The sequence below is a fragment of the Stenella coeruleoalba genome, assembly GCF_951394435.1.
Source record: "Stenella coeruleoalba genome assembly, chromosome: 2".
NCBI lineage: Eukaryota > Metazoa > Chordata > Mammalia > Artiodactyla > Delphinidae > Stenella > Stenella coeruleoalba.
In genome coordinates this window covers 36,636,296-36,663,425 of record NC_137147.1, presented here as the reverse complement: position 1 = coordinate 36,663,425, position 27,130 = coordinate 36,636,296, and the positions used below count along the sequence as shown (strand labels likewise).

Below are 27,130 nucleotides of genomic sequence, written 5' to 3'. Positions count from 1 at the left end.
CATTGGTGAGGAGGAACCCCAAACGTTTACATTAGAAATCACAATACGTACATCTGAGTGCTTTTCTGCATGTGGTTTGCTAAACTGCATTGTTTGTGCTTGACCTTCGTTTTTTGTTTGCTTATATTTCAAACCCAGTCACTTAATCAGTGGCTTTTCTTGGTAAAATCTTCTTTTTAGAAAGACTGGTTGTGAAGAGATAGTTTAGGTTTGCTTCTTGGCAGGCTACTGAGAATAGGTGCTTACTGGATATGTTTTGGTTGAGTGGGGAGCAAGTTAAATATACTTGTAAGCTCCATAAGGGCAAATACATGCATTGTCTTATTTGTGTCTATATCCAAAACACCTAGAAACCTTCTTTCACTCCTTACTAGTTTTGTGGCATTAAGCAAATTAGCTATCCTCTGTGCCAAAATTTTCTCAAATGTAAAATAAAGATAATATCTAGGCCATTGAATTGTTAGGAGAATTAAATGAGTTCCTAACTGAAGAGCATTTAGAATTGTTCCTGGTACATAATAAGTGTTCAGTACAAGTTAGCTGTTAAAGATTAGTAATTAGTTAATGTATACAGAGATGATTGATTCATTATCTCTTTGACAGTGATAGTTGCTTAGATTCATTCCGTTTTTTTTAAAAAAATATTTATTTATTTATTTGGCTGCGCCAGGATCTTCATTGCCACCTGCGGGGTCTTCGTTGCGGCATGCAGGATCTTTAGTTGCAGCATGTGGGATCTAGTTGCCTGACCAGGGATGGGACCCAGGTCCCCTGCATTGGGAACGTGGAGTCTTAGCCACTGGACCACCAGGGAAGTCTGGCCTTGAGATCTATTTCAATGGTTCTCAACATTAGCTACAGATTAAAATCACCTTGGGAGCTTTTTGTTTTTGATATTTCTTTTTATTTACATATGAATACATACAGAAAAGTGCAACTGTCATCAGTGTAGAGCTCAATGAGTTTTTCATTACTGAACTTGAGTAGCACCCAGTAAGAAATGACATTGTTGGCATTCCAGAAGCCCCTCTCTCACTCCCATCCCATCACCATCCCCAACAAAGGTAATCACTATCCTGACTTCCAACACTGCAGATTAGTATTGCCTGGTTTTGAACTTTATATAAATGACATCATACAGTATAAAGTCTTCTGTGTCTGGCTTCTTTCAGTCAATGTTGTGTTTCTTAAATTATTTCATGTTGCAAGTAGTTGTAGTTCATTTACTCTCATGGCTGTTTTGTATTCTATGTGAATATGCCACTATTTGCTTATCCATGGACATTTTGGTTTCTAGTTTTGGGTGATTATGAATAGTGCTATGAGCATTCTTTCATATGTCTTTTCATGGAACATATAATATATACCTTTCCGTTGGTTACATCCCTAAGAGTAGAATTGTGGAGTAATAGGACATATATATGAGCAGTTTTATATAAGTAGAAATTGCCAATCTTTTCCAAGGTAGTTTTACTAAATTATATTCATAGGAAGCGTCAATGCTTGGTACCACACAGACTGATTTAATTGGAATTTCTAGCAATAAGCCACTGGACTCAATATTTTAAAAATCTTTTAAAAGCTCATTGTTTGATTCTAATGCATCTTGAAGGTTGAGAACCACTTATCTAAAGCCTTAACTCTTTTTTTTTTAATATTTTTTTTTATTTACTTGGTTGCGCTGGGTCTTAGTTGCGGCACACGGGCTCTTCAGCTGTGGCATGCGAACTTAGTTGCGGCATGCATGTGGCATCTAGTTCCCTGACCAGGGATTGAACCCAGGCCTCCTGCATTGGGGCCACAGAGTCTCAACCACTGTGCCACCAGGAAAGTCCCTAAAGCCTTAATGCTTAAGTCCAAGTTTCATCAATGAGGAGGAATAGGGCAGTGATTTGGTGGCAGGTACTGAAAGCATTCTCTGGAAATGACTGTTCCAGGTACTGTTCCTCTCCCTTGTTGGCTCAGAAGTAACATAGCTAACCTTTTACAGTGCCCTGTAGTTGAGCAATCAATTGAACTAATTGATACTAGTTCCTACTAACACAATTCATAAACAAGCACCAAGACTAAGGATTTTGTGCTTACCGAAGATTTTTCTTTAATGTGCTTATAAAATGGCTCTTTCAGATGCTGCCACAGCTTGGCACCTTGACCTTCATGGAGAGCTTGACTCCAGGAGCAGGTAGAGCTCACAATTCCTCAGAGAAGAGGAGCTCTGGAACGGGAGACGGCCTGCTTGGTTGATGAAGTAGTGCAGTCCCTCAGCTCCCCATGCTGAGGCTGCAGCAGGCAGCTGACCCTTGGCCATGGCCCTGGGGGAATCCTGAACAAGAAGGTGGTTCTTAGAGCTTGAGCAGGTTGGGCTGCAGGTAGAAGGTCTGGGCAGGGTGTCCCTACCTTCCTCTTTTACTAGGCCAGGGACACTCTTGAGAGGAAAGGTAAGTGAACTTCTTGCATTGCAGCCAGGGATCCTGGAGTCAAAGGGAAGGGTCCCTCATTCCCCAGATTTGCAGGTCAGCTTCGTTGTTTGCCACCACTGTTGGGCCTCTCTGGGGACCAATTTGCAAGCCTTCAAGCTCCCTGGGCAGTTTCTTGTCTGATGTAGTATATGAATTGCAAAATTTCTTCCTTGAGGGAGGAAGGATGGGGCAAGTCAAGAATTCCACAGTCAGAATTTCTCTAAAATCTAGTTCACTGCCCATCCTATCCTGCAAGCTGAGGAAATAGTTGAGGCAAGAAAAGTGTTGTGATTTGGCCAAAGGTTACTTGGCTGGTTAATGGCAGAGGCTCAATTAGAACCAAGGTCTTAACCCAGTACATGGTGCTTCTTACTTTGTCAGGCACTTACTACTTTTGCTAAAAGGAATTTCATAAACTAATTTTTTTTTCTTTATAGCAGTCTTCCTCTTGCCGTGTTTCCCATTCTGCTGAGAAGGCCATCCCTGACTTTTCTCTACTTTTATTTATTCTCCCTTTATATCTTTCTGGTAGCCAGGACTGGACAAAATTCATCATTCCAGATTCCTTCTCTGCCTATGGGAAACCTGGATCTGGTTGCCAATTGTGTCCCTTTGGAAGGAACACTTCCATTTCTTCCTTAGGGGAGTTCCAAGGTTATAGCCTGGATTTGAAAATTGGGGGAGATCTGAGGGTTAGGGACAAATATCTGTTTTTGGATATTTATTCACTTAATAAATATCTGTGTGCCTCCTATATGCCGGGCACTCTTCAAAGCCACGAGACTATAACAGTCAACAAAACAGCCCACATCCCTACCCTCGTGGAGTCTCTTGTCCTGATACGTAGAGACAGATGGTAAAATTGGTAAAACAGAATGTAAGGTAGTGAGAAATGCCAGAGAAAACCAGAGGAGGGAAGAGGGACAGATTTCTGAGGCATGGGGGTTATAATTTTGAATATGGGAATTAAGCTCATACTCATTGTGAAAGGAACTTCTGGGCGAAGATTTGAAGGAGGCGGGGCCGTGAGCCTGCCAATGTAAGAGGGTTCCTGACCAAAAACACAGCCTGTGCCATGGACCTTTGACCTCACCAGTTATTAAATGACTGCTTTGGGGTCAGCAGTGATGGCCTCCGAGAAGCTGAAGGTGAGTAGAAGGGCTGAGGGAAAGAGCACCGATGGTGGTGAGAGCCTACCCTGGCTTAAGGGAGGACCTCCTAAAGAGATTATACAAAGGCAGGGGTGGAAAATAGTGTCAGAAGAACTGCCCTGATTTGGCTTTTAGACCAGAAACCACAATTCTTATATACGTGTGCTTTTCAGAGTGGGGCCTGCTAAGTGTTGTGTGATTTGTTTGACCTTTCCTTCTGTTTGTTTGCTATAGTTGAGCCTGCTCCCTCCATGGGTGGCATTTTTCTTGATTAAGTCTTTTAGAAAGACTGAAGAGACAGATGGTTTGCCACTTGTCAGGCCACTGAGAGAAGGTGCTCTGAGTTGTGGGTTGAGCAGAGCGGGTTGGTGTGTTTGTAACACAGCTCCCTGTGGGTGGTATCCCCAGAGCTAGTCACAGTGCTGCTCCCTCCTCCAGAATCAGGGGGTGACTTAGTTTACCTACTTGTGCCTTAGCTTCCTCATCTATATGTTGGCCACCTAATTCACAAGGTTGTTAAAATTGAATGAGTCATGACTTGTAAAGCATTTAGAGCAGTCTCTGGCACATAGTTAAGTTGTAATAAATTGGTACTTAGAGAGTACCTGCTGAATAAGCAAGTGATGTTTGTGTTTATCCAAGCTTTATCTGCGGCAGCTGGCTTATTATCTTGAGCCTTAAAATTAGAATGTATCCTATTGTTCAAAGATAAAAATGGAACCATGACTATATGTTTAGCTACAGGGTTAGAAGAACTATTTTCTGTAAAAAGAGTTTGCTCACCACAGTGAAGTTGATAAGCTTTTCATTTTGTCCTGTAGACAAAGTACCTGAAGGCCTTTTTGTGCTTAAAACGATTTGCCTGTAATGAGCTCCAAAGTGTGGGCCTTTCTGAAGGTCCATGGAACCTTGACTGTCAAAGCTGGCTTCACTCTGGGAGCCTGTGCAGGAGAGCAAGTGAGAGTTCCTGAGAGTGGGACCTTCTGCTGGCCACCCAGCCAGGCTATTGGATGTGTTGCTATTGTGAATAGTGCTGCTGTGAACATAAGGGTGCATGTATCTTTCTGAATTATAGTTTCGTCCAGATATATGCCCAGGAGTGGGATTGCTGGATCATTTGGCAACTCTATTTTTAGTTTTTTGAGGAACCTCCATGCTGTTTTCCATAGTGGCTGCACCAATTTACATTCCCACCAATAGTGCAAGAGGGTTCCCTTTTCTCCACACCCTCTCCAGCACTTATTGTCTGTAGATTTTTTGATGATGACTATTCTGACTAGTGTGAGGTGGTACCTCATTGTAGGTTTGATTTGCATTTCTCTAATTAGTCATGTTGAGCATCTTTTCATGTGCCTGTTGGTCATCTGTATGTCTTCTTTGGAGAAATGTCTGTTTAGGTCTTCTGACCGTTTTTTTGATTGGGTTGCTTGTTTTTTATTGAGTTATGTGAGTTGTTTATATATTTTGGAAATTAAGCCCTTGTTGGTTGCATCATTTGCAAATATGTTCTTCAACAAGGACGTAATTTAATCTTTTTTTTTTTTTTTTTTTTTTTTTTTTTTTTTTGCGTTATGTGGGCCTCTCACTGTCGTGGCCTCTCTCGCTGCGGAGCACAGGCTCCGGATGTGCTGGCTCAGTGGCCATGGCTTATGGGCCCAGCCGCTCCGCGGCATGTGGGATCCTCCCGGACCGGGGCACGAACCCGTGTCCCCTGCATCGGCAGGTGGACTCCCAACCACTGCGCCACCAGGGAAGCCCTAATCTTTTAATTTGACTTAACTAACTAGGAATTTGAAATATATGCCTTTCTTGGAACACTAGGTGGCCTCAATTGTTTTTACAAGGAACTACATGTTAAGTTTTTCAGAAAATTTGAAGAATTTTTTAGCAGTGTAACAGTTGTAATGAAACATAAAACAGCAAATGAACAAAATGAAAATAAAGCAGATGAAATCAGACATTTGTGTTGTACTGCATTGTAAAATCTTATAACAACAGTCTCCTTGTGGGGGTGGGGGAGGGTGAGAAATGTCTGTCCTTGTTTAGAATAGCCCTGCATGTTGAAGATGAATGTTCTTGATTTTTCTCTGATTAGTTACTTAAAGGCCTATTCTGTGGACCTTTTTTTTTTTTTTTAATTAATTTATTTATTGGCTGCATTGGGTCTTCGTTGCTGTGCGCGGGCTTTCTCTAGTTGCATTGAGCGGGGGCTACTCTTTGTTGCCGTGCGCTGGCCTCTCATTGCAGTGGCTTCTCTTGTTGGGGAGCACAGGCTCTAGGCGTGCGCACCTCAGCAGTTGTGGCACGCGGGCTCTAAAGCACAGGCTCAGTAGTTGTGGCACACGGGCTTAGTTGCTCCGCGGCATGTGGGATCTTCCCGGACCAGGGCTCGAACCCATGTCCCCCGCATTGGCAGGCGGATTCTTAACCACTGCGCCACCAGGGAAGTCCCCTCTGTGGACCTTTTGAAGATCACTTGCAAATTCCTCTAAGCCTGTGCTACATTTCAGTGTTTGTTGACTGGGCAACTTTTTTCCCGTCATGTAGATTTCTTAGCCATGTAGCTAAATACCCATTACTGCCTCCTTTTCCTACCTGTAGCTTCTGTTGAAATGTCCTTGTTACATTTTATTTTAGCAATACTTTTTTTTTCTCAATCATAAAATGTCCAAAATTTGAAAATAGGCCATTATGTAAAACAGAATGAGTTGGAATTCATAGTGGACTTTTTGAGGAATAATTGTACAAGACTTGAGGCAAGAGATCTGGGTGACTGTTAGAGATACTAGGCTCTGACTAGGACTCTTCAAGGGTGATGCGATTCTGTAGGGATGTACACCTTTGACTTTTGTTGACTAGGCTCTTTGACAACTATATGTGGGAGAAGTCAACTTGGAGAAAACTGATAGTCACGCAAATAACTCTTATCCATAGAGATTCAAACAAATTTTGACAGGTTGAACTATAAATGATTTCCACTGTGATTTTTGCACCTTAGAAAAGATAACCGCAAACATTGCATTTTATTGGCCAGTAGCAGGGTTTCTCATCCTTGGGCACTATTAACATTTGGGCTGGACAATTCTTTGTTGTTCTTTGTCCCGTGCATTGTAGGATATGTGATTGTATCCCTAGCCTCTACCCACTAGATACCAGTAGCAACTTAGTTAAAACTGCATCTGTGTCTGTTCATGTTTAATTAGCTATGACTATTTTACTAGTATCTGTCCATCAGGACCAGAGAGACTTCAATGGTTTACTGCTACTTGGTCCTGCTACCTTCATTGGCACTCTTGTACTGATTTCTCCTACATCAAGATTGAGATATGTCTTCCCTTAGATTTTAGAGAATGTTGATGGAAGATGGTGTGACTGGCATGTGTAGTTCTATTCAGGGATCAGGGGTGTTTCTCCACATGCCCACTTCTGCCTCACTTTGCCCCCAGAATCTTTACCAGGATGGTATAACTCATGGGGCCGAGGATAGAAATGGGAGGCATCTGCAATTCAAGGAAGTTTCTGTTTATTTAGGAGGTTTCAGTGATTCGAAAGTTGTTCCATTATAGCATTTATACTTTCTGGAAATGAGCTATAAAAATTAAAGGGGTTCCCACCATTTAATTCATCACAGCTCTATGACCCTAAAATAAACATAGACGAGGGAGGGAGTATTAATTTTTCTCTCCATGTTCTTCTTCTGTAGTTTCTTCAACTTCAGACACACCTGACACTTGGCTTTTGTTATTCCACTTTTTGTTTTAAGGTGCTTCAGTTAGTGGCCAACCAAGAAAACCGGGCAGGAAAAAAATTTTAAGGGACTTAACAGAGACGTAATTACAATTGTCTTGATTTTTTTTCTTTTTTCCTCACCAGGGCAGAAAATTTTCCACTGGTTGCTTTAGTGTTCTGGGCTGTCTAGTTCTTGCTGATTGTGGCTTAAAATGAGACTTAAAAATGTCTCATTGCTATTCTGGTCATGTCTCAGAGGCCCAAGTGTTAGCTTTTAAACAAATCTTTGTAGTTGGAAGAATATCCCTGCTAATGCAACTTTTAAAACAGTCCTGCTTCTTAGAAAAAGTTTAAGGGAGTCAGTATAACTGATCTCAAGCTATAATCTTTTTTAGGGGAAAAAAATGCATACTTAGACCCATTTAAATTATAGCATAGAAAATACAGAACATTTTGTTCTTTGCTCTTAACCTACTGGGCTGAAACAACATTTTCCACCTATACCACCTTGTAGTACTGAGTTCCTGTAGCTTGCTACCTGCTGGGTGTAAGTATTATTTTTATTTGTCCCTAGATTCCTTCCTTGGGTCTCAAATGCTTACTTATTCTACAATCCTTATAAGATTTGGTAAATAAATTCACTGTATCAGTATGAAGTCTGCTCTGTTCTTAAAGTATTTGTAGTTGTCCGTCTTCCCAGCTCCATTTCACACACCCCAAAACCTAAGAGTCATCTGTAGCCCTGGCATTTCCTCTGTGTTTCATGTTTAGTATATCTAGAATACATCTGCTTCTTGCCAACTTACCACCGATACCTTAATCCAAGCCACCATCACCTCTGGCCTGGATTTTGCAATTGCAGTGACTTCTTGCTGCTGTCCCTGATTCTCACCATTCCCTCTCGGGTCTGTTCCCAATTCAGCAGCCAGAATAATCCTTTAAAAATGTAAGTCCAGGGCTCACTTTGGCAGCACATATACTAAAATTGGAACGATACAGAGAAGATTAGCATGGCCCCTGTGCAAGGATGACATGCAAATTCATGAAGTGTTCCATATTCTTGGTGCTGATGAACCTAGTTGCAGGGCAGGAATAAAGAGGTAGACGTAGAGAATGGACTTGAGGACATGGGGTGGGAGGGTGAAGCTGGGGTGAAGTGAGAGTAGCATCGACATACATACAGTACCAAATGTGAAATACATGGGTGGTGGGCAGCAGCAGCATAGCACGGGGAGATCGGCTCGGTGCTTTGCGATGACCTAGAGGGGTGGGATAGGGAGGGTGGGAGGGAGGCTCAAGAGGGAGGGGATGTGGGGACATGTGTATGCATACGGCTGATTCGCTTTGTTGCGCAACAGAAACTAACACAGTATTGTGAAGCAATTATACTCCAATAAAGATCTATTTTAAAAAAAATGTAAGTCCAATCATGTCAGCCCTGTTGAAAACCCTCTAATGGCTTCCCATCACATTTCAAATAAATGACTGTATACCGCATTTGATTACTGCTTCCCCTTGGGCCTCAATTACCCACTCAGAGCCTTTGCACTTGCTGTTCTTTCTGTAAATTGGCCCTGGGAAAGCCACCCGACCTGACTGCTTAGAGCCTGTGTCTACCTCTGTGAGCAGGGATAAGAAAGCTTTTTCTCCCTCACGTACTTCAGAGGGTTATTGAGAGTCTCAGACGTGTTCAGTTCTTCTCACTGTTCTGTCTCCTTACTGTCTCACATTGTGCCAGGAATGGTGGGCTCTTTACCCCCACCCCCACCCCAAACCGTGGGTTTTGTTTGGGTCTAGAGGGTTAAGGAGAAGCAGTGGAAACCTTTGCTTAGCACTTTGTGATCATACAGTGGTTGGGGGAAGGAAGGGGAGAGGAGAGAGTGGAGTCTGGAAACTTGGCCCCTGGGAGAGACAGACCTTCTGCAGCTCCCCGGGCAGCGCTTTTGATCATCATGCAGGAGAAACAGCTGTGGCTGGAACTGCTGGGGAGTTTCAGTGGCAGCCTAGGGAAAACTTGGCAGCTATAGTATCTCCTGTTATCTTGTGTCAGGGCAGAATTGTGGCCTCTGTTCAGGTCAGAGCCCAGTAAAAGGAAATCCAACAGTCCATTAATACTTCTTTTGAACGATACGATTTATAGAATACTGATTTGAAAAAACAAGTCTATTAGCTTAGAAGATTTTGAAGCCTTCGGTATGACTTCTTGTATCGTTCAACATTCTTACCATTTACTAGGCTAATACACATAATCTGTTTTTGTGACTCCTGTGCCTTTTTATGCCAGATATTTGTCAAGTGTGGAGAACTGGGGAAGGGAGTAACCAAATTAGGATGAGGGAAGAGATGCTTGCTAATGTCCGGGTATATTTGTTTGTCAAGTGTGGTTAGGATGAAAAAAGATAAATGACAAAACTGGTTCTTCAGGAGAGACAGATCCTGTTCAAGTTAATAACTGTATCGTAACTGGACAAGGTTGGACTACTTTGAATGTTTACTTATAGATGTAATATAATTAATTGATGTCTTATTGTATTGTTGAGAGTTGTGTGTTAGTAAGTTGATGTATCTTTGTTTCACAAGAGGTTATACTTTCAACCTTGAGTAAGGAAAATTCTTTTGTGAATTAGGATATAATTTGTAAATTCATATTGAATTCAGAGTGGGATTCATTGATTTATCATTCAGCCTTATGTGGATACCCTGTGATCATCTTACTAGGTAGGGTAGGTTGAGCAGAAGGTGTGAGCTTGAGTTCTTTCCCGCAAACGTTTTTCCTACAGCACCTGAAGAGTGGAAAGGCTGAAAAAGATGAGGATTAGCAGCCTTCCAGAAGTGCTGGTCCAAGTTTTTATTTGTTCACTGTATGATTTTGAATGGCATCAACTAGTATTTTTTTTAATTATTTTTAATATTATATTGGAGTTAATTGATTTACAATGTTTCAGTTTCAGGTGTACAGCAGAGTGATTCAGTTATACATATACGTGTATCTATTCTTCAGATTCTTTTCCCATTTAGGTTATTACAGAATATTGAGTAGAGTTCCCTGTATTATACAGTGGGTCCTTGTTGATTGTCTATTTTATATATTCAACTAGTATGTTTTAAACTGGCCCATACCCCATGGCCCAGTCAGTGTCAATAAGAGTTAGAAAAGTTCCATGTCTACTTGAGGCCTGGAAAATTGATGGGTGGTACAGGATACATATTATATCAGATAATGTCTGTTAATTAAGGTGTTTTTAATTTAAAAGAGAAATACGTCCAGTAATACACATTGCTTATTTGTGGCTTGAAACATTAAATGTTAACTCCAATTTTTTCCTGTTTCTCTAGGCAAATAAGGGAGAGACTGAAGAACCAAGTCATTCAGATGAAGGAGCAAGCACCTGGTTTCACACCAGGTCTGGCAATTTTACAGGTATTGTGATAGTGTATTTCTCCTAATATCTTTCTTCCTTTCTCAATCTCTCGATAGCATTTAAGACAACAGGCACATCAAAGCGCTTCCTCTTTTTTTTTGGCTTCTGTGAAACCTCAGACCTTTTCAGTTTCTCTTTGCAGGCTCCTCCTCTTCAGCTCAACTTCTATGTGTTGGCCTGTCCTGGCCCTCTGCTGTTCTCTGTGGGTACCTTTCCCTAATCCAGTATCTCTTGACCTTTGGTCTTAGGACCACTTTACACCCGTAAACTTTCGTTTATATGGATTTATCCATTGATATATACTATTTAGAAATTAAAACTAAGAGTTTTAAAGACATTTGTATATTTTAAAATGCCAAGAGTAAGCTCACTGTGTGTTAGCATAAGTAACATTTTTATGACAAAGTAACTTTTAGAAACAAAATTGAGTGAGAAGAGGGGCATTGTTTTACATTTTCGCAAAACCCTGTACTGTCTGGCTTAATCGAAGACAGCTGGATTCCCATCTACTTCTATATTCAGTCTCTTGCTATGCTGGTTTGATTGAAATATATGGAGAACATCTGACCTTATACAGATGTATGGTTGTAAAAGGAAGAGTTCTTTTAATAGCCTTCCCAGATAGTTGTGGATATTTTTCTTTAATACTATAAGGACTCAGTAAGTAAAGTTTTTAAAAGGTAGTTGCAGTGTGGACTCTGAAACTGTTATCAGTGAACTTTCATACTTTGTTAAATCAAAATCTTGTTTCATGTTGCAGTTTGAATGGCTATTTACCTGTGTCTGGTTTTGTTATGTCCTTCATTCCCCATTTGGGAAATAACGGTTCACTGAATTGTGCAGGTCTTCCAAATGTTAACACGTTTCATTATGCAATATTTAAAAATCATAATCATTAATATCACCAACAAACTTATCAGAAAAGTCTTTAAGTGTTGAGAAGTTGTCAAGCTCACAGGAGTACGTAAATACCAATTTTTGCTTGAAAGCTCAAATTTTGTCATTGGTAATTAATACTATTACTTATTTTCCTTGAAGTAGCAGGCTCACTTTATCCAATTTTGAGAAAATATTTGCCAAATATTCAAGCCCAAATAATCATTATTTGTCAGTTGTTCTTTTAAGTAAAGATGGTGTTCCATTTAAAAATCTGCTAGCTCTGCTTGCAAGGCAAGAAAGCTCAAGTGCCTTTCCTGGTGACAACCACTTCTGTATGTGGCAGAAGTGCTTTGTGATTGCTTCCCCATTCTTTATGCAGAATATTAAAAAGACATGTACTCAAGGGTCAATGTTTAATAAAAATAATTTTTACTGCTTCATCAAGAGCACTTCTAAGTGAAATTGGTGTCTTTTTTTTTTTACTGAGACTGTGTGACTAGTACAGGTTGGTGCCATTGTCTTGATTTAGTGCTAAGTCATCAGCAGTCTTACACAACCTAACTTGTGCAGCCTCAATACAGATGTCAATACAGTGAAAAAGGCAAATGACATCATAGTATTATGGCACTCGCAAATCTTCTGAAAGGGTGTTGGGGTTCCGGCAAAAGTGTGTGAACCGCACTTTGGGAACCATTGCCTTACGCAGTTTTATCTGACCCCAGATATCAGCTGTAGGTCAGGAACTTGTAAACCTGGATCTCTTCTGGTTCTAGGCTCTTGGCTTCTAGGACATCACTCCTTCTCTAATCTTTTTTGCTTGTTGTTCCTGATACCTTCCTGATACCTAGACCACTCGAATACCTCAACGCTCAGCCCTCAGACTTCTTTTCTACCTTATTTTTTCCCTAAGTGAGCTCCCCCAGTCCCATAGCTACATGGGAGAATACTTCCTATCTGAGGTTTCTTTCAAGAGCTCCAGATTCATCCAGTAAGAGGCCTTCAATAAATAGGCAGGAGGTATTTAATAAATATGTGTCATATGGCCAGATGTACAAATGAATGTTTGAAGGGTTGATTGGGATGACAGGAAACTGATAGCTTGCATTTGAAATTCCCTTCAGAAACACCTGCTTCCTCACTTCACATTTCTCTCTGTATGTATGTCTCCATGTATATCATTTAATCCCTTGCTAAGTTTCTGTTCCATGTTCATCAAGAATTTCAGAGTGAATAGTACTTAAATATTTTCCCCCATTGCTATTCATCATCCGAGAGGCCTTAGTTGAGAAGAAAAGCACAGAAGGCCTGTTGTTCTGCCTGGTATGTCCTGTGCTGTGGTGGATTTTCCATTTTTGCAAATTACTAAGAATCGAAGGTATATGTTGTGGGTGTCCACTTGGTACTTTTGTGGGACCAGTTATTTCTTGGCTTATTCTTGTGAATTGTTTGTTGTAGGATGAGTAAATGTCGTAGACAAGAAATCTGTTTCTGTAAACCTTTTTGTAGCAATATCGAGGGGTTTTTTTTCCTGCTTTTTAAAAATTGACTTCCAAACTCCTATTTTAAATTTATTGATTGCAAAGTGTTTTTGTTACATAAACACTGTTCTGCAGCTTGTCTCTTATGTCCTTGCAATAAAACAGTGGTAGAATATATTAATCTTGTACTTTAGCACCAGAATCAACATCTTTCTATGATGCAAGGCTCACAGATTATGTTGTAATCACATCTGTGCCACCTCAGACCTCTTGTTTTTTTTTCCATCCTGGTGACAGGCACCACCATTTTCCCACACACTCAAACTAGAAACCTGAGCCGTCTCTTTTGGGCATCTCCCTGCTCTCTACATCCCCTTAGGGACTAAGGTACTATTGGTAATGCCTCTCATAAGCTCTTGGGATATCTTCCCTTCTTTTGATTTCTACTGCTCCCTCCCTCTGGGCCACTGGTCAGCTGCTTACAGGCTTCTGATCTGGATGCTTTCAGTCCTTTTAACTGCAAATGTAGCCCTTGTCAAAATGCAAATCTGATCACAATCCATCTAGCTACACCCACTCTCCCCATCCTTTACAGAGGGAACAACAGTACTGCTTATGTAGAGTGACTGCTGTAGTTCAAATGATTTGTATATATTACTAGTGGTTCTGATTTTTATACTACCCCTGCAAGATGGGAGCTGTATGAAACCGAGCAGGACCCTCCCTGGTACAAATCCTTCCTGTGTCCCCCATATCTTGTTTGTTGGAAATAGGCTTCATTCAGCCTCCTTGACCTTCCCTGAGTTCCATAGGACAGATTCAAACAGTTGCTAATCAGGGAAGGGAGGGGATGCAGAAACATGGGAGGAACAGTCTAGAAATAGTGGTGTAGCACAGCCTTGGGGCAGGGTCTTAGTTCCTCCTCAGGGAATATACATAACAATATCTTTGAGTTCTTCTGCAGAACTGAGACCCCCAGGTGGAGGATGGCAACTACAGGCTGAGCATAAGATTCCTGGAATACAGCCCTGTTACCTCACCATCAACCAATCAAAAGAAAGTCATATACCCTGTAGCCCTCAACCCAAATTTTGCCTATAAAAGCATTTCCCTCAAAACCATCAGGGAGTTTGGGGTTTTAGAGTACAAGCCACCCATTCTCCTTGCTTGGCCCTGCAATAAACCTTTCTTTGCTCCAAACTCCGACATTTCAGTTTGTTTGGCCTCACTGTGCCTGGAGCACCCTAACTTGTGTTCAGTAACAGTAACTGGTGGTCAGAGATCTTGGGTAGCTTGCCCAAAGCCACAGACATGAAGGTACTGAGTCTGGATACGAACCCAGCTCTATCTGTCTCCAAAATCAATTTGCTTTTCCCATTCGTTTTTCTAATTCATTAGCATTGTATTAAGGATATTCAGGATCTGGTCCAGGCATATATACCTACAAGTTGGAATTTCTTTTAAAACAGCGGACTGATAACTTACAAATAGTTAAATATTTAATGGAAATTAAGACTTGGATTTCATCACAAGAGATACAAATGATGGACTTCCCTGGTGGCGCAGTGGTTAAGAATCCGCCTGCTAATGCAGGGAACATGGGTTTGAGCCCTGGACTGGGAAGATCCCACATGCTGCGGAGCAACTAAGCCTGTGTGCCACAACTACTGAGCCTGTGCTCTGGAGCCCACGAGCCACAACTATTGAAGCCCACACACCTAGAGCCCATGCTCTGCAACAAGAGAAGCCACCACAATGAGAAGCCCATGCACCACAACGAAGACCCAACGCAGCCCAAAAATGAATAAAAATTTTTTAAAAAAAGAGAGATACAAATGAGGCTGTATTTCCATAAAATAGTTACTAATAATATAATAACATTTGCTTCCAACCAGGTATTATTTAAAGTGCTTTTCATAAATTTATTTATTTTATTTTTGGCTGTGTTGGGTCTTCGTTGCTGCGCATGGGCTTTTCTCTAGTTGCAGCGAGCAGGGGCTACTCTTCCTTGGCGGTGTGCGATTGCGGTGGCTTCTCTTGTTGCAGAGCACAGGCTCAGTAGTTGTGGCTTGCGGGCATTGGCGGGCAGATTCTTAACCACTGCACCACCAGGGAAACCCTAAAGCGCTTTATAGATAGTAAATTATTCAGTCCTCACAAAAGACATGGACAAAACAAAAAAAATAAACTCAATTGGCCTGAATGTTTACAAAAGGCTCCTGGAGCAGAAGAAAAATTAATCAGTAGACCAATGCCCAAGATATTTTATGGTGTAAAACAGGGATTGGTAAACTGTGGCCCATGTCCAAAACTGCTCAGGTTGTAAATGGTTAAAAAAGAAGGTATGACAGAGTATGTGGCCTGAAAAACCTAAAATATGTGCTGCCTGGCCCTTTACAGAAACAGTTTGTAGATTCCTGGTGTAAAAAAAAAAAAAAAATCCCTAACTTGTTCTACGATAGTGTTGTAGGAAAAATGGGGCACAAGAGGATGGTCATATCCCAGGTCTCGGGTGAGTCCCTCAGACAGGCCGCCAGGTGAGGGTCCTTGGCCTTGCATAGGAAAGAATTCAAGAGTGAGCCATAGTGAAGTGAAAGCAAGTTTATTTAGAGAGATACACGTTCCATAGACAGCGTAGGCCATCTTAAAAGGAGAGAGTGGTTCCGTGGTGTGGGGGTGGCTAGTTTTTATGGGCTGGGTAATTTCATAGGCTAACACGTGGGAGGATTAGTCCAGGTATTTTGGAGGAAGGGCAGGGACTTCCAGGAATTGGGCCTTTTATGGTCAGCCTCGGAACTGTCATGGCACCCATGGGTGTGTCATTTAGCATATGCTGATGTATTACAATGAGTGTATAATGAGGCTCAAGGTCCACTGGAAGTAGACTCTTCCGCCATCTTGGACCTAATGTGTTCTAACCAATTTTTGTGGTATCCTGTTCTTAATGGTTGTGTCATTCTTGTAATGGTTGTGCCCTGCCCACTTCCTTTTCTGTCTCAATAGGACGTTTTTTGGATGATGTAATTCACGTCCTTCAAGGAAGAAATTGGTATTTCTGATAAAATGCTTAAGTGATTTTTTTTAAATAAACTATAATGGGATTAAGATTTGTTCTGGGAAACCAGTAGGCCATCCACCCACTTGCCTGTCAGTCAAGAATCTACTGTTCTTCAACTAAACATTCTTTTTGCATCCAGTCTATCAATGATTATATAACCATTTTTCCCTATGAAATGCCTAGATGAGAATATTTGAACTGGATCTTAAGAGGTCTTTTTCTTTGCATTAGGATTACAGTAAGATTTTGACATATGCTCATAACTGTTAAGCTTTCTGTTAAAAAACTGGTGGTAGTTTTGGAGTTTCAGATAAATTCCTTCAGAAACATTCAGACAGAAAAGTTACCTATAAAGGAACAACAACAAAAGACTTCAGACTTCTGTCACACTAGATGCCAAAGACAGCAACTCTGAAGGAAAATGTCATGACTCCAAACTCAGCCAAACAAACTCAGTGCCTTCAAGTGCAAAGACAGCAGAGAAATATTTTCAGGTGCACACAGACTCAGGAAAATGCCCACACGCCATTCCTGGAAAAGTGACTTACAGTTGCATTTAGCTACATGAGAGGTGAAGATAAAGTATAGAACAGACAAGTTATAATTTATAAAAAAAAAAAAAACCGGCAGTGAGTGATAAAACCATTTAATCTCCGAGTTAAGTCGTAATAACTAATTGTAGTTATAAATATTGTCAACTTAAAAAACGTACCACGTGAGAGCTGTGAGTTGAGTTTATTCAGTGTCTTACTGAGTGCTATAGCCTAGGAGACAGTGACAGTCTCTAATTGCTCAGAGAAACTGTTCCAAAGAGGTAGGGGAGGAGCCAGTATATAGATAATGTGTGTGTGTGTGAATTTGGGCTGGGAGATACAGGCAGTCAAGATCTCAGTGAAAGGCTACTGCTGGTCACAGGATCAGCTATCTCAGTTAATACTTTTTTAAAAAAATAAATTTATTTATTCATTTGTTTAAATTTTGGCTGTGTCGGGCTTCGCTGCTGCACGCGGGCTTTCTTTAGTTGTGGTGAGCGGGGGCTACTCTTCGTTGCGGTGCACGGGCTTCTCATTGCAGTGGCTTCTCTTGTTGCGGAGCGTGGGCTCTAGGTGTGTGGGCTTCAGTAGTGGCACACGGGCTTAGTAGTTGTGGCTCGCTGGCTCTAGAGCGCAGGCTCAGTAGTTGTGGCTCACGGGCTTAGCTGCTCTGCTGCATGTGGAATCTTCCCAGACCAGGGCTCAAACCCATGTCCCCTGCATTGGCAGGTGGATTCTTAACCACTGCACCACCAGGGAAGTCCCCTCAGTTAATACTTTTAGGGCTTTTCTATGTGTGGGAAGATGCAAGAATCTGGGGTCATTGAAATTCTTCCTAAGACATGCATTTGAACTATCTAAGGGACCCGTATATTCCAAAACATGGAATGCTGCACCCTGAATTCCTTTCAGGGTGTACTTGCAGGTCAGCAACTGCAGGGGCTAATGACTTGATCCTTATAGAACTGAAATGGCAGGCAACATTCTTTGTTTACAATATTAATAAAAATGAAAAAACAGTACTCTGTTTCCTACTTTGTTCTAAAAATCCCAGAGTGTATTAAATCTGGTAACTGAATCAATGAAGGTTGGATGATAGGGGCAAAGGTCATATATATAAAATGACAAAAATGAAACATGAGAGGCACTAAAATTCTAGGGAAGCCCCACAGGAAGCACCTAACGCACTTAGGTGCAAATAACCCATAGAAAAATCAAATTCCCCTCACCGCATTCATCTGGCTCTTGAAATTCAAATTAGCACTGGCAAAACTGAGACTTCTCTATAAAGGACACCTGCAGCTAAGAGTAAGGCCGTGCTCTGTGAGCCTGAGGGGAGCTTCCAGTAACTGCATCAGCGTGACCAGACCTGGAGATACTCTGTTCCTAGGGCCAGCTTCTTTCTCCACAGTTGTCCTGTTTAAAGCAACCATGCATCAGTTACCTTTGGTGTCAAGGACGTACCGTTTTTCCCTCTGCAGTTTTGGGAGAAACTAAACTTATTGTGGCATATCACCCCGAGAGGACGTTTCAACTTTGAAAAGGACAAATGTCAACCACCGAAACGTGGAAAAATATTTGTAAAGGAAAATTTTAGATAAATGATTACAGTGGAAAACTAAATATGTCCGTGATTAAAGAAACAGGGAACATAGTGAGACCTAGCATGGTGGGGCAGGGGATTTGGCTTCTGCATGCTTCTTCCTCTGTCTTGAGGCAGCAGACTGCCCTTTGCCTGGCGTGGGCGTCTCTTCCGTGAGAGCTAGGATTAGGTCCACCCTAACAGGAGTCTCGTGATTAAATATTCCTTTTGTCAAAACTAAAATTTTAGAAGCTTTTCCATACACTTTGCCTTTCCCTAATCATCTGATTTGCATGTCTTTATTTTTCTAGGTCGGCAACAGAGATGATTCTAATCTTTATATAAATGTGAAGCTGAAGGCTGCTGAAGAGGTAAAGCCCAGAACAGCGGCGCCAACGCCCCCGCCCTCCACTCTTACCCCTCCCCCTCCCCAGGTCCTGTCTGCCACCCCTTCCCCTTTGTGCTCCCCCCACAAAAACTTTTATCACCCACAGCATGCTTCAGTTTATGTATTTTGCAAGTTAGAAATGGGTGACAGAGCTTCAGCCTCTGGTTTGCCCTGGAATGTTTTCTAATCAGTGATCTGCTTGCTTCTAAAGAGCAGGAATAGGGCTTCCCTGGTGGGACAGTGGTTGAGAGTCCGCCTGCCGATGCAGGGGACACGGGTTCGTGCCCCGGTCCGGGAAGATCCCACATGCCACGGAGCGGCTGGGCCTGTGAGCCATGGCCGCTGATCCTGCGCGTCCGGAGCCTGTGCTCCGCGGCGGGAGAGGCCACAGCAGTGAGAGGCCCGCATACCGCAAAAACAAAACAAAACAAAACAAAAAAACAAAGAGCAGGAATAGTGGACATAAAACTGCTTAAGTGCTGTGGTGACAGTTAACAAGTAAACTATGGATGGGTCAAAGTGAGAGACTCGTTCTTCAGGATATATGAGGGTGAAATGATGCCTGCCACCTCCTGGTTTGTCTTAGTCACATCTGTAGAAGAAATGGGCCCATGTCTCAAGTCCTTTTGCCATGCACCTGTTTTAAATGTTCATTCTTGCAGATCGGGATCAAAGCCACGCACATTAAGTTACCGCGAACGGCCACAGAATCTGAGGTGAGCTGTTAAGAATCAACTGTTAAGAGGGCAGCTGAAATGCTTTCCTCTCTGGTTTTAGTTTAGTGCAACTTTAGGGACTGATGCATTCAGCATACATGAAACCTCCAGGTAATTCTTTCTTCACAGACTCAGCCTTCAGGAAATCTTTGAAAATACCCGCAGAGTAAATGGGGCAGTGCTAGGTATGAATGTTTGGTACTCACAGTGTGATTGCTGCATCATTTGTTTGCAAATCACCTGCGATGTTCATTGAAAACTGATCACTGTCCTGTTGTTACCTGCACTTGAAAAATGAAATGTATATTTCATTTCTGTGATGTTCAATAGGCAGAACAGATCATGGGTTAGTAAAGTCAGAACTGTGGGGGATTAACTGGGAAGCGGCAGGAGGGAAAAGGGACTTCCTGAGGTCGTGGAAATGTTCTACATCTGCATTGTCCAGCAGGATAGCCACTAACCCCATGTGGTCATTTAATTAAAATGAAATAAAGTTTAAAATTCCGTTCCTCAGTTGAACCAAGCCACATTTCAAGTATTTTAGTAGCCACTATTGTAAGGTACAAATTACAGAACATTTCTGTCATCACAGAAATCTTGATTTGGGTGATGGTACCATGGATTTTACTGTTGCAGTAATAGTTTATTAAAGTTCTTAGCTCTTTTGTTTGTTGGATTTCTTGCAAGACACCTGAAGGTTACATTCTGTGTTAAGGTAGAGTTGCTCTCAGGATCCAAGGCAAGGTACATTCTGAGAGGACTACAGTTAAACTCTCGGGGGGAAAATGGGACTTCTGACCTGGAAAGTGTTTCTCCACCCTGTTGATTTCTATGTGGTATATAAGTTGTATGTGGTATTATTTTTAGGTGTTAAAGTGCATTACATCTTTGAATGAAGACCTCAATGTGCATGGTTTCATAGTGCAGCTACCTTTAGATTCAGAGAATCCCATTAACACTGAAGCATTGCTCAACGCTATTGCACCCGAAAAGGATGTGGACGGGTGAGTGTGACTTGGCTTTCTGTACCATATTGCATGATTGCGACTATAATGTATTTCTACTTCAGGAACACATCATTTTGGTTCTAAAGAGTAAAGACGCCGATCACTTTCCTTGTTTTAGATTGACTAGCATCAGTGCTGGAAAACTTGCTAGAGGTGACCTAAATGACTGTTTCATCCCTTGTACACCCAAAGGATGCTTGGAACTCATCAAGGAGACAGGTAAAAACAAACAGACAAAAACAAAGCACCATTTCATGGAGCCTGGTCTTGACCTTCAGAGGTATAGGGGAGATACACTGTGAGCCCTAAATAAGTGGGCTTGATTGGCACAGGACCTGTGTGCTAGGGGCTTCTTTACCTAAATTCTCATTTTCTCAACAGCCCTATGAAGTAGGTAGGTATTCTTATTGTTTAATAGCTGAGAAGACATTCTCAGAGAGATTGAGTAATTTGTCCAAGAGGCAGCAGAGCCAAGATTTGAACTCAGAGTTATTTGAGTTCAAAGCAATTTATTTTGTGTGAAAAAGTAACCTACGTGATAATAAAGATTCAGATAGTCCGTAGGGTGCAAAGTGAAAAGTCTGAATCCCAGAATGGGCCCCGAGTCACCGCTGTAGATCTGGGAAATGGATTCCTTGGATAATTGGCCGTATTACCCCGTTACCTAGTCAGCCTCTTGGTATTTTAATTTCATCATGAATACTTTTTAGCAGAGGTTATTTTTTACAAGGAAGTGCACCCTGTTTAAAGGAAGTGGATCAGAAATTTAAAGTGGAAAGTTTTAGCTAACGTAAGTGAAAAATTTTCTGTGGCTGGCAAGGAAAGGTCAATCTGTAGCCTTGGGACAGCTATCATCGTTCAGTCCTACAGCAAAATGTATACTCTACGGCATGTTTAGCACACAGTGTGCTCCAACTTGATAGAAAAAATCCCATGAGCCGTGGCAGCTGTAGGCTCCCCACCTCCTCTTGTTGATATTGAAGCGACCATTTGCCCTAATGCAGCTTCAGGTCCTTTACTGTACCCTAAAAAGTATAGAAAGTTACCTTCTAAACACTTCACACTTTGAGGCCTTTACTTCTAGATGTTCATGATGTTAGCATTATATAGAAACTTACCTTTTTTGGATAGAGTTAATGTTAAACAAGAAGCACAGTTTAAACATAAACTGCCTTAAGGAAGAGTCCGCTTCAGTGGGGCTGGATAGAAGGGCTCAGTAGAGTCCTCAGGACCTTATTTCCGCTCCCCTTTGCGTGGTGGCTCGTTCTGAGCTCTACTTGGTGGCCCCGAGCAGCTCCAGCCTGTTGCATCCTTGTGCCTAAGAGTCATGGGATGGATCTCATTGTCCAGGGGATGAAATATGGTCACTTGTTCACTCTTGGGTGTTCACCCACACCATCTCTACTGAGGAGAGTATGTCAGTCCTGAAAAGGACATTGGGATAATGCCAGAAGAATGGGTGCTCAGTAAACAAAAAGAAAATTTTTTACTACAGTTAAGTTCCCCTTTATCACTTCCCTGCAAATAATCCTGTGGCTCCGGCCCTAAGCCAAAAGAGAAATTTGGATGAGGAACTAAAGGGTTACTGATACTAATCTAATTTCCCTCCACCCCATTACGTTCACCCTGTTTCCTATAACTGTTTTTCCCATGTAATGTAATATGTCCTCTTCTTCCATATGGCTGTTTAGCTGTATGTCAGGGTTTCTTTCTGATTTGAGTGTAGGTTTTCTCCCCACTCTCCTATGACTCGATGAATGGATCTTGGCTTAAGCTCCTCTCAGAAACCCACAGCAAGAAGGACACATGTACAAGTCCCAACTTGTAGCTGAAACCCTGAGTAGCCAACAAAGGGATGGTTTTAGGAAGATTGCTTTTTGATGCTAAGAACCTGCTTTTGTGCACTTGTCCTGAGTTCTCCCATTTAGGTGGCATGCGAAGGAGGGCAGCTTCCCCCAGTTCTCTGATGCACGCTGGCTTTTCTTTCAGGGGTGCAGATCGCTGGAAGGCACGCTGTGGTGGTCGGGCGCAGTAAAATAGTTGGTGCCCCAATGCATGACCTGCTTCTGTGGAGCCACGCCACAGTGACCACCTGCCACTCCAAGACTGCCCACCTAGGCGAGGAGGTAAGGGATCGCGCGCGCGCGTTTGCATGGCCGTTCCTGCGTGTGGCAGGGGTTCTTGCCTAATGAGGATGGTTCATATTTAAGTGCCAGAAGCTGCCATGTACTTTATTACCTCATTACCGTGTTTAACCCCTCTAACAATTCTGTGATTCTTGTCTGTTTTAGAAGATGAAGAAACAAATTCAAATTTAAAACTTGTCCAAGTCTATGCAGATTTTTGTTTGGACTGTATTCTTTCTGTGCCAGTCCATCTGGTGGTAGATAGGGGTTAGCAGTATAGGAACTGGGATTGACCCATGGCAGCCAGATCCCACGTATGCGACAGTGGGTGGTCTCAGAGGTGGAGGTGTCCAGAGCGGGTTATGGACAGTGGTCTTGTGACCTCGGTCACAGCTTGTTCTTGACCCCTGCATCAGATTCCTGAGCCCAGGAATTCCCAGGAATGATTCCCAGGAATCATCCCATTGACAGTGCAGTCTCTTAAATGTGGCGACAGACCAGAAGAGAGGCCCAGCACCTCTTTAATCCTCCCCAAGCAATGCTCTGCTGAAGGTGGTGGTCCCCACATTCTGGGGAAGAGGGGGCAGTCTCCAGGTGTCATGTAATTCAGGGACGTTGTCCCAGGCCTGTGGCTCCAAGCCTGTACTCCTCCCTGTCTCAAAGGTTCTCATCAGGTTCCCCATTCAGTAAAATATGTAGTGAAAGGGGAGGTTTTGACGTGTGTAGGAATGAGCACAGTATATGAAGAGCTGTCAGACAGTGTGTGGCCTGCATAAAATAGCTGACGACAATGAAGAATTTCATACAAAGCTTACGGATGTCCTTTCCACTTCTGGATTTTTTTTATGTTTCACTGTTCAGTTTCTGAAGTCAGAACTGTCTTTCCCTAGGTAAGTAAAGGTGACATCCTGGTAGTTGCAACTGGTCAGCCTGAAATGGTGAAAGGGGAATGGATCAAACCTGGGGCAATAGTCATCGACTGTGGAATCAATTATGTCCCAGGTGAGTGTTGCTGGGGGAAAAAGGTGGTTTCTGGAGGCGGGCTGGGCAGAGGAAGATGAAGCCCAAGCGAGAACCCCTTGTCCCATTTAGGCTTGAAGTGCTAAGGTTTAGAGTGATCAGCCTACCCATGGGGGCATGAAGTTAGTAGACGGCATAGTTGCCCCTTGCAGGAAGAGCCTGTGATTTTAGCCACTGTGCCGTGCCGTGCAGTCCAAGATGACCTTGTCCAGGGAGAGGGTGGGAGAGGAGGCAAGATGATTTCTCGCTTCATCATCACGTAGAGATGGATTTTAACAAAGGATGGTTAAAATATAGTGTGATCTTTGCAAAGTGCTGTGAGACTCCAGGAGAGGGACACATTGTGTCAAGAGTCCTCTAGTTAGGGCTTTGCAAAGATGTTTGGCCTGGGCTGTTTCTAGGTCAAGGATAAAGCCAACATTATAGTCATGTCCAAAACTGTCCTTGTATCCTCGTCCCTAAGTTACTCCTCACTGCGCCGTTTTGGTTAGTGATATCATCACCATTCTTCCTTCCCACAAGTCTGAAACCTTTTAGTTTCCCTCCCAATCGTTCCATGTATGGATCCGTTTTTAAATTTTATGATTTTTTTCCCTTTCTTCTCTGTTCTCAGTGTCACCACTGAGAGTCACCCTCTCTGCTGGATGCACTGCTATAAATTTCTCCCTGGTCTCCCTACCGCCAGCTGACTGCCACTCAGATCCATCTGTGCACTCTTGCCATGTTTATGGGTCTTGATGTGGACCTGTGAGCCTCTTTCTTCCGTGTTACCTGCCAGACTCCTTAGCCCCATACTAGTTTCAGCCACCTCTGTGGCCTTCTTTCTCACACACACTTTTTGATTACCTGTCTTAAACTGTTGTAAAATGGACCACATGCTCTCCTGCACATGCCTGTTTGTACTTTGCTGCCCCTCTGCCTGCATCTTTAGTGGGGCAGGCTGTTCTTTTCCTCATGAAGTTTTCAAATGTAAAATCTGAAAGGACAATTCAGTGAATACTTGTATACATACCTCGTGGGTTCAAAAAAGGAACAAAAAAATAAATAAATAAATAAAAACAAACAAACAAAAAAAAAGGAACAATTTTTAATCAAGCGACTGTTTCTGTGCATCAGGCACCACTCCAGGCCTTGGGCTACACAACTGAATAAAGCGCAACCGTGATCATCACTTCCAATGACTTCCTCCCCACCTCCTCTCTGTCCAAAATGTCCATTCTTCCTTCCAAACCTTGTCTGATTTTCCTTCAGCAAGAGATGATAAAAAAAAAAAAAAAAAAGAGATGATCTCTCCTTCTTCCAAACTCCTTCTCTCCCTCCCTCCCCTCCCGCAGAACTTGGTGTTTCTCTCATTGTATGTCACTCATGCTTGGTGTCCTGTGCCTTTTCCCCACTAGTCTGCCTCTAGGTGCCGTGTCCAGCGTGTGCCTTCTGACTGCTGGCAGCCATATCTGTTGGAATGTTAAAAAGAGTTATAGCAAGAATATTCTTTTTCCTCCCCTCCCATCTCAAGTTTGAAATATAGTCACTAAGCTGCCAGGAACATGAGTCACTGTCAAGCCTTCACCGTTTTTAACCTCCCTCCCACTCTCCGTACCATGTTTTTAAGACAGTAGCTCATAATTGATCACTCCTTTTCTTGTAGTGTAATTATCTGATGGGTGATAAAGAAATTGCTGTCCTACAACTCCTCACTTTCAGTACTTGCAACGTGACATTCAAGCTCATTCTGTTTAAAACCTTGCATCTTCTATATCATATTTCTGCTTTTGACTTTTTTTGTTTTAGACTGGATTTGAGAGAGGAAAGAAGAAAAACCTGGGTAGGGCTCTTGAGTCTCGTATGGCTTACACATGAAACTTAACCTCCTATTCACATTTATTCCTCATGTAGAAGGTAAAGTATGAATAAGGTCAGAGCAGTATCTTTCCTCCTGGTCAGCTGTACTTTTTCTGATCCTGGGGATATAGGTGAATAAGTATCGTTACTGTTCCCCAAGGAAGGCAGGATCACTGTTACAGACCCGAGGGTGAGCGGGAGGACCTAAAGACTGCTCTTTGCAAGTGTTCATTCCTTTTTTTTTTTTTTAATTGTTACTGATGTATAGTTGATTTACAATGTTGTGTTAGTTTCAGGTGCACAGCAAAGTGAATCAGGCATACATATATCCACTCTTTTTTAGATTCTTTTCCCATATAGGCCATTACAGAATATTGAGTAGAGTTCCCTGTGCTGTACAGTAGGTCCTTATTAGTTATCTATTTTATATATAATAGTGTGAATGTGTCAATCCCAGTCTCCGAATTTATCACTCCCCTTTTACCCCCTGGTAACCCAAAGTTTGTTTTCTACATCTGTAACTCTATTTCTGTTTTGTAGGTGAGTTCATTTGTACCCCTTTTTTTAGATTCCACATAGAAGTGATATCATGATATTTGTCTTTCTCTGACTTACTTCACTCAGTATGACAATCTCTGGGTCCATCCATGTTGCTGCAAATGGCATTATTTCGTTCTCTTTTATGGCTGAGTAGTATTTCATTGTATATATGTACCGCATCTTCTTTATCCATTCCTCTGTTGATGGGCATTTAGGTTGCTTCCATGTCCTGGCTATCGTAAACAGGGCTGCAGTGAACATTGGAGTGCATGTATCTTTTTGAATTGTGGTTTTCTCTGGATATATGCGCAGGAGTGGGATTGCCGGATCGTATGGCAGCTCTATTTGTAGTTTTTTAAGGAGCCTCCATACTGTTCTCTATAGTGACTGTACCAATTCACATTCCCACCAACAGTGCAGGAGGGTTCAAATGTTCACTCTTGAAACACCACTTTCCACAACTGGGCCACTTCTTGGTTCATATTTTGATTTAAATCGTTTGCATGGTCCTTTCAGGGATGACATCTTATTTTCCAAATTAAGGATGAATTAAGGTACGTAGTTTTTTGTTGTTTTTTTTTTTGTTATGGGTTTTTGTTTTGTTGGGGTTTTTTTTGAGGAATATTTTTTTAAGATTCAAGTACAGAGCAGAAAGTATTGGCCAGAGAAGCATGTAAAAGTGTTCTTCCTGGTGGTTTACTAAAGATAATTTGAAAAGGGCTGGATTAATAGTGTTTTATTTGGAAGGGTTATAAAAGGGGGGAACAGATTCCTAACCCCTCTCAATCCAGTCTCAACCTATCCAGCGTAGTGGCTTCTATACTGGACCCTGTTATTGGGGCCCCCAAATTACATGCGAAGGACTCAAGGCTCAGCTGGATTGGGTTTTCTTTTTTCCTCTACCGTGCAGCTCGCGGGATCTTAGTTCCCCGACCAGGGATTATAAACCCATGCCCCCTGGAGTGGAAGTGCAGAGTCCTAACATTGGACCGCCAGGGAAGTCCCTCAGCTGGATCTTAAGTAGTTTTGCACTAATAGTTCCAGATGAAAGAGAAATTCTAGGGCTGGGATAGATAAGCAAAATGTTTGATGGTTACTGAAGCCACGTGCTTAGAGACAGAGTCACTTTTCCACTGACCACATCACACCTTCCGTGAAACCCTGTACATACATCACAGGGCACTGAAGCCAGCCCTGATAGCA

At 42.2% G+C, this 27,130-nt stretch overlaps 1 protein-coding gene across 7 annotated transcripts in view; it reads left to right on the top strand.

The window, feature by feature from the left end:
- MTHFD1 (methylenetetrahydrofolate dehydrogenase, cyclohydrolase and formyltetrahydrofolate synthetase 1) overlaps nucleotides 1-27,130 on the top strand; it is a 59,459-nt gene that overhangs the window by 1,287 nt on the left and 31,042 nt on the right. For 2 of the 7 annotated variants that reach the window (XM_079912879.1, XM_079912883.1), the window contains exons 2-8: nucleotides 10,676-10,760; nucleotides 18,603-18,662; nucleotides 19,342-19,395; nucleotides 20,263-20,399; nucleotides 20,521-20,621; nucleotides 22,392-22,528; nucleotides 23,419-23,530. In XM_079912879.1, coding sequence (XP_079769005.1) covers nucleotides 10,676-10,760; nucleotides 18,603-18,662; nucleotides 19,342-19,395; nucleotides 20,263-20,399; nucleotides 20,521-20,621; nucleotides 22,392-22,528; nucleotides 23,419-23,530 — 686 coding nt within the window. The other 5 variants (XM_079912881.1, XR_013827083.1, XM_079912880.1 and 2 more) reach the window with 5 other exon arrangements.